Source organism: Achroia grisella, unplaced genomic scaffold (genome assembly GCF_030625045.1).
Source record: "Achroia grisella isolate CSIRO2021 unplaced genomic scaffold, CSIRO_AGI_Agris_v1 utg1920, whole genome shotgun sequence".
In the NCBI taxonomy this organism is placed as follows: Eukaryota; Metazoa; Arthropoda; class Insecta; order Lepidoptera; family Pyralidae; genus Achroia; species Achroia grisella.
Genome location: NW_026712695.1, coordinates 2,695,244 through 2,709,111, shown reverse-complemented (window position 1 = coordinate 2,709,111; position 13,868 = coordinate 2,695,244). Strand labels below are relative to the sequence as shown.

The 13,868-nt window shown below is 31.5% G+C and overlaps 1 protein-coding gene across 6 annotated transcripts in view; it reads left to right on the top strand.

Moving 5' to 3' along the window:
* The window catches only part of LOC131841826 (poly(rC)-binding protein 3), a 123,453-nt gene that overhangs the window by 98,960 nt on the left and 10,625 nt on the right, over window positions 1-13,868 (top strand). For 2 of the 6 annotated variants that reach the window (XM_059190171.1, XM_059190166.1), the window contains exons 1-8: window positions 4,842-4,993; window positions 5,386-5,603; window positions 8,063-8,119; window positions 8,735-8,851; window positions 9,337-9,489; window positions 10,126-10,233; window positions 10,963-11,082; window positions 12,159-12,263. In XM_059190171.1, coding sequence (XP_059046154.1) covers window positions 5,523-5,603; window positions 8,063-8,119; window positions 8,735-8,851; window positions 9,337-9,489; window positions 10,126-10,233; window positions 10,963-11,082; window positions 12,159-12,263 — 741 coding nt within the window. In that variant the 5' untranslated portion in view covers window positions 4,842-4,993; window positions 5,386-5,522. Of the gene's footprint in view, window positions 1-4,841; window positions 4,994-5,119; window positions 5,271-5,385; window positions 5,604-8,062; window positions 8,120-8,734; window positions 8,852-9,336; window positions 9,490-10,125; window positions 10,234-10,962; window positions 11,083-12,158; window positions 12,264-13,868 lie in introns of those variants that run through there. The other 4 variants (XM_059190169.1, XM_059190168.1, XM_059190167.1 and 1 more) reach the window with 4 other exon arrangements.

The following is a 13,868-nucleotide window of genomic DNA, read 5'->3' as shown; positions in this document are numbered from 1 at the left end:
AAATATATGTATATAAAATAATATAGGTACTTATGTCTCTGAATATTTTGAAAATACAATGTAACTCCTATATAATCATCATATCAAATCAAAATAATTCATATCAAATATAAAATACTTACAGGAAAATTTGGGTCTGATATCATATCAGACCCAAACTTCAGTTTGAGACCATATCATGGATATGGTCTCAAACTGAAGATATTTTACAATCAAGTTTTAGTTTTTTATGCTTACACCTTTTATCAATTAATATTATTAAGCAATAATTAATACATACTTATTACAATGCCTACAGAAAATATTAATCAATTTAAAATAGTATTAGTTTTGTACACTACCAGAGTCTAACCATCTTAAAAATATTTAAATTAGTCCAACTGTGGAGAAATAAAGAAATACCTGCCTATTCCTTATCCTATTCCTATCTTGTAGGTATTTAGTCTAAGATTTAAAATGTAATTATGTATACATATATATAAAAATATTCAATATTTCTATTTATAGATATACCTGCTGATATTCTTGTAAACTAGAATAGTCAGATTGTCTTAATTACGTGCCTGCACCGGTTTAGCTCGAATTTCGTAGTCCGATTTTCGTAACTGTACCTTTTTCTTTGGATCGCATTCTTGCTCGCCCCTTTTTAGCTGTCAGGTAAATTCTTAGAGGGTAAATTGGATCTATTTGCAACTTAATTTATCAATAATTTCTTTAGCATTTATAACATACAAGATATATGGGATTCCGTCTGGTTTTCTAGTTAAAAAATAGCATATGTTCGACCTTCTGACACTATCTTCAAATATCGTATCATTAAAATCTGTTCATACATTTAGTAGTGAAAATATAACTATTCACATTCTTTCTTAAAATATTACTATTAGTATGTATCACGTTATAAAAAATATTATTAATTTAACATGTATATCTACAACATAACTCAAATTTAAATAGTTTTTTAGTCCACCACAAAACCGATTTCAATTGATGCAAAAATTGGCACAGGCCAAACACAGGATCCACTCCTGTGTTTGGCCTGTGCCAATTTTTGCACACACACAGAAATAAAAACGAATCAAAAGCTCAGCGCAACATAAACTAATCTATCACTTTACAGAGCTAAAACAAATGAAAAAACTTCTTGTTTTTAAAGTTGATTCAACGTACGCAGAGATTATAACTATTTAAGTAACCAAATGTGGACGAAAAGTTCGATCTACATATACAATATTGAATATATACTCTAATTAATTTATTATACCCATATCTGAACCTGTATACGAGTTGGAATGCAAATATCTATAGACATCTACGTTCTGAAAAGGCGTCAGGGAGGTGAAGCACCATTTTTACAGCTCTAGGCGACTTCCAATTAAGAGCTTTTAAATTTTATCTTTTCGCCGTTTCGGGCATTTATTTTCTTTCTTTTGTATTGGACAATATACCATTAACATTAAGTACAGTCTCCAATAATAACATACAATCACTGTGTTATTATATATATAATGCTTACGAAATGTTTTTAACTATGAGTAATTACATCTAAATGCAGTGTGTTATGTTGACTATAATTATCTACTTGTAGTGCAAAAATATTAATATATCTATAATAGATTACCGACAGTTAAATAATATTATGTCATTATATTTTAAAGTGACGTTAGGCCCTCCAATTTTTAGGATTTTAAGTTTCCTAGCTCTTAGTCCGCTACTTCATCTTATTATTCTACTTTCTAAAAATGTCCAATCTCGTGATATACCTACATCATCTTCAAGTCAAATTCCGTTCACCGTTTAGTCCAGAAGGCAGGGAGTCGCTGTCCAATTAGTAATATTAGTACGGATATGTCTCTATATCTTATCTGTGGTACGGATTACCTGCACATTGTAACGTTATTTAATTTAACATCAGTTGATCTATAATCGTCACTGCCATATCCTGAGTAACACTTCTCGGACGACACAACTGTAGAGGAGAGCATATCCATTACAAAACTAAATTAGATTTTAAATGAATCTGTAATTTGACCGTAATAAAAGTAACAGTGTACTTATTTTATGTCATCATCAAAGTGATTAAAGATCGTAATAAAATTAGTTTGGTTTTACGACAGAGGATCTAGACTGTATCAAATCCCTAAGAAATTACCGATTATTGAACGAATTAATGCAGTTTACAAAAGACGAGAAAAATAATTCGTCTAATATAATCATAATCGATAATAATAGAAAATGATTTATTTGCTAAAAAAATAATACTTATATGCATAGCAAGTACGAAAATTAAAGAGGTAAAGAAAATTCTTGAAAACCAGCTTCCTTGCAGTATTTATTTATCTACTAAACTTTTTGTTGTAGAACTGTTTACGTATCTTATCTATATCCGGTATTTAAAAGTTAATAAAGTGAATTATTCAGCCATTTCGTCACTTAATTCATTGGTTTTATTCACGTCATAAAAAGTAAGTAAAACTTTAGTGCATAAAGGCGTATTCTCTCGGCAGGAGTTCGCCGGAAAGCAATAAAATCGATGAACGAATTTGCATGGGACAAAGCACTTCCAAAGTTTAATATAGCCGTGTAGGGACTGCTCACTTTGGTGTAAAAAATGAGGCCCAATCGACTTGTTCACAATTTGACTTTTACGGGAGTTAATACACATTAAACAGATTTATAGCTTTTGGTGATATTTTTGTCTTTCTATATGAGCAAACAAGCTGAAGGGTACATGGTAACTGTGGCCTATACACAATAAGAGCACCTCAGATTTCAAGTTACATGATGTCACTGGGATTTATGTGTATAAATCCCATCCATTATTGTCATATCTACCTATGTTTACAAAAAAGGCGCTTTTCCGCTGACTGAAATATATAAGACAAAGGTAAACCAGACGACATTGTATAAAATCTATCTTAACTGAAAATTATTTCAGACTAGCTGTATTCGCAACTTCGTCCGCGTGGATATTAACTTTATTTTTTTTAAATGAAAACATTTTTCTAAAATAAAAGCAGCCTAAGTTACTTCTTATTACATCAGCTACGCTATCTGCCACTAAAAGTCCCGTCAAAATCGGTAAAGCCATTTCAGAGATTAGCCGGAACATACAGACAGACAGACAAAAATTGTAAAAAATATTATTTCGGCATATGTACCATATTTATATTCATAGGCATGTAGTAAAAAACAGTTATTTCAATATTACAAACAGACACTACAATTTTATTTATATGTATAGATGTCTGGTGAAAAATAGAGTAGATAAAATTTTAGTAACATAAAGTAATAGACCATAACACGAACAACAAACTATGAGTTTACTGCCGCTTATACCCTCAGCGTAACAGTCCACGTTGTCACAATTTATTTTGCAATGAAACTTTGCCCGCAAGTTTTGCCGCGTAAAGCCATTAGTCTCCTTTTTTGTCTATTGACTAAAAAGTTATAATTTCTTTACTAATCTTTATAAATATTATAAGGGAGGGCCAGTGGCGTAGTTAGGTAATCAAGGATCCTGGGACAAATCAAAAAGTCAATTCACCCGACTTGACTTTTTGCAACGTTATATTTATTTTGAAATGGGAGAAATTTTCAAAAGTGTAGTTCGATCGAAATTTTCTAGTGAAGGGCCCCCAGAGCTTGAGGACCCCGGGGCACTGTCCTGCCTAGACCGCCACTGAGGTAGCTACGCCACTGAGGGAGGCATTGTATTTGATAGTCTAGCTAGCAATACTCGTTGCCGATAGTCACTTGCAACCTGAGAATAATAATTTAGTTATTCTGAGCTTGGTACCTACAGTAGGTGAGTTGTCAATACGTTGCCGGTCTCTTAATAACATTATAGTAGCAGTAACTATGAACTGAGACTTGGTCTGCTTTAATGAATTTTCATTCCCTATTTTCGAGCAAAAGTAACATTAACAATTTTAAAAACAATATAGGTATTTGTCTATCTATTACATTTTCACTAAACTGTTGAATGAAAATTAATGAAAATCAATCTGGTAGATGAGACAGTTGAGAGATGAGATAGATGTGTTTCTTATACACACATTATAAAACAATTCAAAAAATACATAGAAATTGGAATGTGTGTTATTTTTTCTCTTAGATTTCCAAGTCTAAATGGTTTGAAATGAAATTTCTTATAATTGTATCTTTCTTTGTATCTCAAAAGAGCAAACTAAGTCGCGGGCAACTGCTACTATAAAAAAATATTTTAATTTTATCCTGTATGTGCGAGTTCTAAATCTACATAAATTGATATTGCAACAAAACCTTAGAAAGCTTACCCTCCCCTTACCTCTAAAAATTGAAATTAGTTCCAAGAATAATTTGCTTTATTTACCTAAGAACAAGTGTACTAACTGTCTAATTGTCTATGCTTTTTGTTATCAAGTTGTTTTATAGTTCTTCACATTACCACCAGATGTCCAACTGTTGACATTTCTACTTGGTCTCCATTTAGCTACGCAGCAGTGTTGCCAAAACACCCGATTTTATGGGAGTTCTTATGACTTTAAGCTACATTTCTTCATACAAATGCTTTGAATAATAAAATCCCAAATAATTTATTATAGAAAAACATACTTATATTACAGATAAGATAATTGCTTGTATACAGAGTATTTATATTATCATAGCACGCCCTCCGAATAATATAAAAAATATATTTATTGTAGGAAGGGAAATGGAGTGAAGTACTATTTTAGCAAAAATGTGTTTTCGTACATTTTATGTCGTCATGTATTTTCTATTTATTTTCTGCTAGAATTCTGGTAATAAAAATTTGGACTTGGCAACATTATTTTTAGTTTGACATTTGCAAGCTTCATACCGACGCGTCACTGACCGTCGTATTTTATTTTATTTTATAATTATAAAACGACAAAGAAAATTGTGATAAGTGTGATTTTTATACAGATCTTCGTGATAATAATAGTGTTAAGATTGTTATGTTATTGTTGCATAGTGGAAACGAAACGAGGTAAGAATGCGATGGTTCTGTTTAGAAAGAAGTTGTTTGGGATTTGCGGGATCGATAACCCGGTCGGCTTGCCATGAGGCGCCTCGCTGAGGTTATGTCGCGAGTAGCGAACAGGTATTGGAGTACCGGAGTTCAAGTAACGGTGCCGGCAGCCGTAGCCGACCGCCTCGCATTACATTTGTACAATCCGGTCGCTCCTAAGACCAGTTAGTGTATAATATCGTTTAGATCCTCATTTACCGCCCTCATTCCGTTACGCTTACCACCGAACGCAAATGTAAATAAATATTCGGTAATCAGCTTCGCTTTAAAGGAAGAGTGACCATGCCCCAAACCTTTAGTGAGCTCGACACCTCTTGACATTCCTTCTGAGATATTCGCCTATTTTCCAGCTTACCCTGCCTGCAGTGCGTGCCAAGAGCCCCAGAGTCCCAGCCATTAGATTGAGTGGAGTGTCCCCTGTGTCCAACCACACGTAGCCCTGTACGCAGCCAAAATTCCGCGAGACACAACGGACACCTCCTCCAGCATGGATCTGGAGAAAGCCCCCAACCTCCACGAGGAAGACTCCAAAGTTACCCTCACTATCAGACTGATTATGCAGGGGAAGGTAAGAGAAAAACACTTTTTATTCAGTGTTAAAATTGGCACTATTTGCTTAAATTTATTTATTATCTTAACTTGTGAAAGTGTACACATTACCTTCTTCTAAATTCCACTGTCTTTGTGTGTAGTGATTATGTCACTTTATTATTTTAATTTGCTATAGATACCACACATTCCTGTACATCTATTTTTATTTTGAAAATAGTTTGCAAGACAAATAAGGAGTTTAGGAAGTCATTTCAATTAGTTTATAAGAAGATGGCATAGCACAAGTAAAATCTTATTATTTTATATGACATTTTTTACTTGCCTAGTATAATTCATGCTTTTTTATGGTGCCCCTGCGGCCTAAAGTAATAGATATTATATTTTTTGTTTATCTTAAAATTTATCATGGAGCTTTGCAATACTAGTACTCATAGTAAATCTTACATTATTTTATACAATCAGAATATAAAATTAATTTTGCAATATTATCTGAGGTGATATTTACTAACTTAAAGTAATGAAATGTGTTATTCCACTACATTTTCTTGTTTTGTGTTTTATGATTCCAAACTAATGTACAGCAGAACCTTTATAAAGGTAAATTTTGTCTCTTTATTTTGTAGAAATTCTTTAAAACAATAATTATTAAGTCATAAATATATATTAAAATATGCTGTTACATTTTACAAATATTAAATATAAAGGCTAAATTAAAACTTTAAAGTAAAATGTCTAATTCTTTAAAAAGTTATTGGTTGATATTAAATTTAGATTTACTAAAATATAAAGTAATGCTCTTAGGAGTTGAGTCTATTTAAATGTGTAGTAATCTAATATGACTTTGGAATCTTAATCTTGTTAAGAAACAAGCACTTGTATGGATTCATAGTAGAAGATCCCCTTTGTTACGCTTATAGGCTTGCTTTGACTAGGTTTTCATTATTACACTTAAATTTAATTTTACCTTGTATCATTGAAGTGAAGGAATCATATAGATATTTTACCTCCTAAAATTATATAATAATGATAATAAAGATGTTTATTTTAGTGTCAATGGCCCATTATATAAATCCATAGTAACATTGTTTTTTGTAACATGTACTGTATAATGTATTCAAGAGCTATCTATCTTTTATTGATTGAGTTCAATGAAATTATATTCATTTTAGAAATATATGCATAATAATTAATTACAGTTTAATTTTCTATTCATAAATTATTGGTGTTTCAACTTAATGTCAGTAACAATTTTATTTCAACTGCATTGGGTAACAGTACTAATTTAGCACACCTAGATGCGTCGAGATTGAACTGACATGTGAGACATTGATATTATCAGAGTAAGTATATCTAGCTCTTACCTATAGGTACCTACTCTTAATTGGCCATAATCCAATACAAAGTACATCTGGCGTTGTGCCAGTTATCGGCGCTCGCTGTGTTCATCAAAGTTGTCGATTTATTTCATTTTCTAATTAAAATAATATGGGATACATGTGTTTTCTCTTGTGTTGTATGTGAGCGTATTTTATTCTTACCCTGCCTTTATTTCCATTATCTTTTTCTGTTTCTTGAATATTTAGTGGATTACTGTTTAGTTCTACATATAACAGTCGTTATCTAAATGTATATTAATATATAAGTTATAAATTATAGATAAGTTAGATAATAGCTATGCTAGTTTGTAATACCTAATACTAATAAAATAAATTTATATTGTTGTCGAGAACGATGTTTCGCTAGAATTCGTAATGTAACCTATTTAACTCTTGTGCAAGTAGTTGCCATCATTTAGTGAAAGTGAAGATAATTGATTGATTACATTGAAATTGACCAAAAATCGTAACTAGTTTTGTTCGAATAAGAAAATCTTTCACGCTATTATTTGTCTCTTAGTTAGTTAATTGCAACAAATAAAAGAAATTTGTAATAAAACTAAATTATTATTGGCTTATTTCTTACTTTTTTTTATACAAATATACATATGTCAACTGTAAACAAAACTGTCACTATAATAAACGTAAAAATAATCATTGCGAATAATTAATTACAGTTCTTTGAACCCAGTGTTCCTAAGTTTCGACATCTATTGATTCTATTTTGGCCGTGTTCAAACATACCAGTACACTACAATGCAACAGCATTGTTCTCATACTGTAGGAGTCAACATGATGCTACATTGCCAGGAACACACCTATGATATACCTAGTAGCTACTCTAAAACTGTCTTGACGCGGGCCCAATGCCTGTCGACAGCATAGAAAAGTTTGATGCTGTGACTATTATTGGCTACCAGACAGGAACTCTTTTGTGCTATAAATCTTGGAGCGGTGCATTAATTACAGTTGCGTTCATTGCACAATACTTGCCAATGTAGTGCCAGTCACAAGGGGTTATTTTCGTATAGAAATTTAGTTTAACTGTTGCATGGATCTAATTAAAGTTTATTAAGATTGTTATATCTATCATTTGCAGGAAGTTGGCAGTATCATTGGGAAAAAAGGAGAGATTGTTAAAAGATTTAGAGAAGAGGTAAGATAATACATATTGAAAATTTTTATCATTTCTCATTCGTAAATATTCATGATATAATATTTAGGTTTAGTTTCGTCTTCATTAATATTACTATTTTATCAATTCGATGTTTGTTTTATCTTTATATTACGAGGTAACTTCCCGAAATATAAATAAATATGGGCGATTTAATTTTATCCCATAATATTTGTTTACATTCTTTTAAATAATTCTTATTCGTCTTATTGGCTAATAAGATAATATTTAAGTAAACCTAGGAGTATTATTGAAGACAAATGAAACTTTATTTACATTTTACTATTTACGATGTTGAGTACCAGATCCAACAAATTAAAACAATTTTCAAAATTAATTTTAATGCCGCTGGAATTCATAATTTTTATTTAAGTTACATTTATTTCTGTTGTAATATAAATGCCTATCTGCTATTTTCCGGATTTCGTAATTTGGGTAGTGATGATATCTACACTTTTTTGTTTATATTCACTGGAAAGTTATGTCCATAAGTTATCACACGCAGATGCCAAGGAATAATTCATGATAAAGTTGTTTAAATGATAAATAACAATCTTATTATTAATAAGTCATATGTATTTTTTATTAATATTTCAGTCCGGAGCTAAAATCAATATATCTGATGGATCGTGCCCAGAACGAATTGTTACAGTCACAGGCAATACAAGTGCTATATTCAAGGCATTTACACTCATATGCAAAAAATTTGAAGAGGTAAGTCATTTATTTATTTTAGGTCTATGAATTCTATTTGAGGTAGTCAGAGTCATTTAACAGTTAGTTAATAGCGAATGTACGCAATATTTGATGTGACCCACATTTCAGCTGATAATATACCTACTAACCTACCGTTGTCTGATTTACTTAGTTTGTTGCCGGTGTCTCTACAACCGGAGAATTAGCAGGCAGACAATGCCAACGGCGAAAGACAGTTTATCGCAGAATATTATGTGATACTCCGTTTTTCGCCGTTAACTTAATACTTGATTTGATTGAGACCAAATTTAAACACCTGCTGATCATACAATTTGCGTTTTCATTCTACGCTCTTTTAATTGAAATTTGTAATACAGTTTGAAACATATTGTTTCCTTTTTGTGTTTGTTCTCCATACGTAGTATAAATTTCGTAAACCAGCTCATCTCAATAATTTAAGAAATAATAAAAATCCATGTATAAATGGTTTATTATTATTTCAGTGGTGCTCTCAGTTCAATGAAGGTGGCGGCGGTGGCTCTCGTGCTCCTATCACTCTACGACTCATTGTCCCAGCGTCGCAATGCGGCTCGCTTATTGGCAAAGGTGGCTCCAAAATCAAAGAAATCCGGGACGTGACTGGAGCTAACATACAAGTTTGTATTTATCAGAAAGTTCAAAACATTAAGCAAAATATATTAGGCCTGACTTTGATAATGCACCAAATGGCAATCATCTTGGTGGCTAACTACTGATCGCCAATTTGTTTTATTTAATACTAAATGTTACCCATGATTTCTTTTTTTTTTTTTGGATATCCTATGACTGTAAATCTTTAAATCAATTTTTTTAAAGTCCATTAGTAGTTAGTCCACAGACTTAGTTCTGTGAGGGTAATAGACAGACAGACATCCACGCTATGAATATGTCCATGTTATTTAAATATACTCTGTGTGTAGGAAAATGGTAATGATATACAGATTTTTTTGTGATAAGCAATTAAACCTCATCTCTTAAATTTCCACATATTTTTCTTCAATTTTCTAGAACTAATTTCCATGTATCTAATAAAACAGGAATCATAGGTTTATAAATTGCTTGTAAAAAGTTGTTAATGCATCGTCATCTGGATAAGATATCCATTAATGTATGTATCATTTATTACACCCTGCGAATACATAAGTCAAAATGTAGGTGTAACTTTATAGTTCAGTAATATTTGATTATAGATTTAAACATGCTTATTTAATCTACATTATAACTATCATGATTTTGTTTAAATTTATTTTCAGGTTGCAAGTGAAATGCTGCCAAACTCAACTGAAAGAGCGGTGACAATAAGTGGTACTTGTGATGCAATCACACAGTGCATTTATCACATTTGCTGTGTCATGCTAGAGGTGAAAATTATGTCTTATCTAATAAATATAATTTACTCTATATATTTCTTTACGCTATTGGATAGGTAGATAGAACCATTGGTTTCTTCATTTACTCCAATTCTTAAACTTCTTTATTTGATAGTATATAGTCAGTCCACTCTTTTAGGCTGTAAAAAACCATGACTCTAGATAGAATATTAACTAAAACTGCCTTATAACTACTAATCTATTACACCAGCGCCATCTAATACGATGGATAAATTCGTCTTATTATGTTATCTCTAAAATAATGAATTCTCTTAAAATAAATTTAGCATAAAAAGAATTATAATAATTTTTTTTTAGGTCCATTAGAGTCGAGTAAAGTCCATAAGAAATCATTATATGTGGTCTTTTGCACATTTTGTAATTCATTCCGTTACCTAAATTATAATAATAAATATCTCGTCTTTTATGAAATTTTTTTATTAATAATGCTGTATTTTTCTAAATGTATGTAATGCAAAAACTTCTCACTACCATATATTTAACACACACATGCATTTAAAAACTTTTGTTTATTGTTAAAAAGTGTGTTCTAATTGAGAATAGATTATTATTATTTATCTTTAATATTATTATAATTTTATTTTACTGCATGTCAAACAACCATAATAAAATAATTTGTTAAATGTATATATTAGTTAATTATGGTCCAATTTCGAGTGGACGACTACTAATTATAAATAAATACCTATATTATTTCAGAGTCCGCCTAAAGGTGCGACGATCCCATACAGACCAAAGCCAAATGTCGCGGGTCCCGTCATCTTAGCTGGAGGTCAAGCTTACACCATTCAAGGAAATTACGCTGTACCAGCTCAAGATGTGAGTATGCGATAGAATTTCGTGCCTATATTTAATTCAATTAATAATACATAGTTGATTTCAGTCAGTTATGATGTCATTGGTTTATACTAATTCAAATGAAACCTATTATTACATATAATTATTTGCCATCTATCACACTGTGCCAATCCAGAAGTTCAGCCTACTTATTCTTTTCGTGATCATTTTAAGTCCATTTTAGCTACGGTATGTAACTAAATTTCAAAGAAGATTCCCTGAATTATGCAAAAATAATCACCGAGCATAATTTAAAATAGTAGTATATCCGTGAACTGTTATTTACTTATGTTGTTAAAATATGATTATCAAAGTAACTGCAATATTTGCATGTAACTAAATTTAACTACAATGTGTTTTAGTTACTATAGGTTAGTTATAAACAATATTTGAAATCTTAACCGTTAGTTCCATTCTTGGCCATTCAAAGTTGCGTAATTGTATTAATACAATTAAACAACTTTATACAAGAATAGTATTTGAACCTTTCATAAAGTTGAGGCGAGTGCTATCGGGAAAAATACTTCAAACCTATGAATTACGATATACTCGATAAATTATCCACTCAACCAAATTACAATGATCCAGTACAATGAAATTTATTTCACTAGAGCGTCATCAAACTGTCCTAACTTGCCACCAAATCTTTGAATTAATTGCGGTGGTTAGAAAGTACAAAAATTTTTTTTATACCTCAAACAATTTTTATTGTTTGTTTTTATAAATTTAGTATTTATAAAAAGTGACAATTCGATTCTGTTTGATATACTTTGCGGAATAAATAACCTTAAAAAATTGTAATAAATTTAGATGTTGTATATTCAATTGTTATAAACCATAATAATAAATACGCGCTGTTTAAAATTTAATAAAATGCCGGCAATCGAGAAATCAATGTATCATTTATAAAATAACATTTCAAAATCTAAAATAAGAATATATTTATTATTAAAAATCTTGTGTGGTAACAAAATTGGGGCTAAAGCAAAAAAAAAGTGGCCGGCGGCTCTAAACCGGGGTCGGGTCTAGGCCGATATAAAGTGTGGGGGCGTTGGCAGGCGGTGTGTGCGCCCGTGTTCCCCCTGCTGGAAGTGAAGCCGCCCCTGGTGGGCGCTCTGCCGCCGCACCATCTGCTGCCGCCGCCGCTGCACGAACACCACCTTGTGAGTCTCTCGCGACCCGCTCACACCCGACCTCATAGAGACACCCATCTGGCCCAATTCGCCCTCGATACGTTTCTGTACACTTCTCTCTCTCTCTCTCGTACTTTTATATCCAATATTTCATTCCACTTCTAATCTTAGTAGTTATGTTTTCTTCTCGTATCTTTTTGATACTTATAGTCCTTGAGTATACATAGTTGTAGATATTGTAAAAAACAAAGCATGTTTCATTTGCAATGTATCTCATAAATGTCTAAATAAACGCTATATATTTGTACGTTTATACGAAACGAAATTTCACTACAATTATTTCAGATTATATATACTTCAATAAATTACATGAGCGGTTTTAATAGTCCAGTTGAATACAATGTGCGACAAATTTTATTTTATCATACAAAAAATCTCTATGAGGTTGCGTGAAATAAGGGTTGTATGTGATTGGTGCTGCCCCAGAATCCTTTCAATATGGTTTGGTTGTGTGGTGTCGAATCCCTTCTGTAGCAAAAATGAATCATTAACATTGTGTAGTAATTAAATAGACCTAGATAACGGTGATGTGAAGTGTAGGAATGAATTTTATATTTATTTGCGCTGTTCTTTATTTATACCCCTAGCTTTAAACTCTAGTATTCTTTATTATTTGCACGTACTGTTCCTCTTTTATAGTATGTTGGAACCCCCGTATCATAACCAGTATGTTTGATCCATAGCATTAGCGTTTCGTATTAATTTTAACACATATAAATATAAGAGATATATGTGTATTAGAGAAACACATTGAAGCTTTATCTGTTTGTTTTCTGGCATTGCCGAGATACGAGCCTTTTCAACAATATACTTTACTGAACGTTCCATACACGCATATGACGACTTACGATGGTATATTGATATTACCAAAGGTATATTACCACCCATATTTGCACCTCTCCTTATTTTGCCTTTTCTCTTCCAACATCTTGTGTATAGTTTAATTTTTTTCGATTAATATCAAATTAACCATGGAACCGCATGGCTTAACGTGAAAAGAACAGTTTAATAGAGTTCAGTGAATATTTGCCTAGTCCTGTATTCCAGAAGGTGCATATTTATATGGGCAGCACCACTCGAGAACTCACAATGTGGATTGAAGTTTTGTTCCATAATGGTTCTAAGAAGATTCGCAGCGTTGACTTAGACATATATAATTGTAGATTTAGTTATACTTCGTAACTTTTTTAATAATGTACAACAAAATTAAATAAGTCCGAGGCATCATTTTCACGTCTTGACAAATAAATATACTTACTTAGTGTGCAACGTTGCGAATTTTCTAAGTTATACTAATAATTACAATCTAAAATCTAGTTTCTACCCAGGTTACCCTATCCAGCGATCCCATCCCGGCTATGTCAGAGGAGATGAAAACAAGCAGCTGGAGCTATTTATATTTTTCAAAATTTTCAAAATAAATATAACAATTGTGCATATTATGTGATATTTTGTAACAAAAATTATCAATTTTATATAATATTTTAAATATATTGGCAGATATAATATATTGTTTGCAAATACTAATTTAAGTGAGCTAAACATTATGTCTCATATCATTAATTATCATAGAAA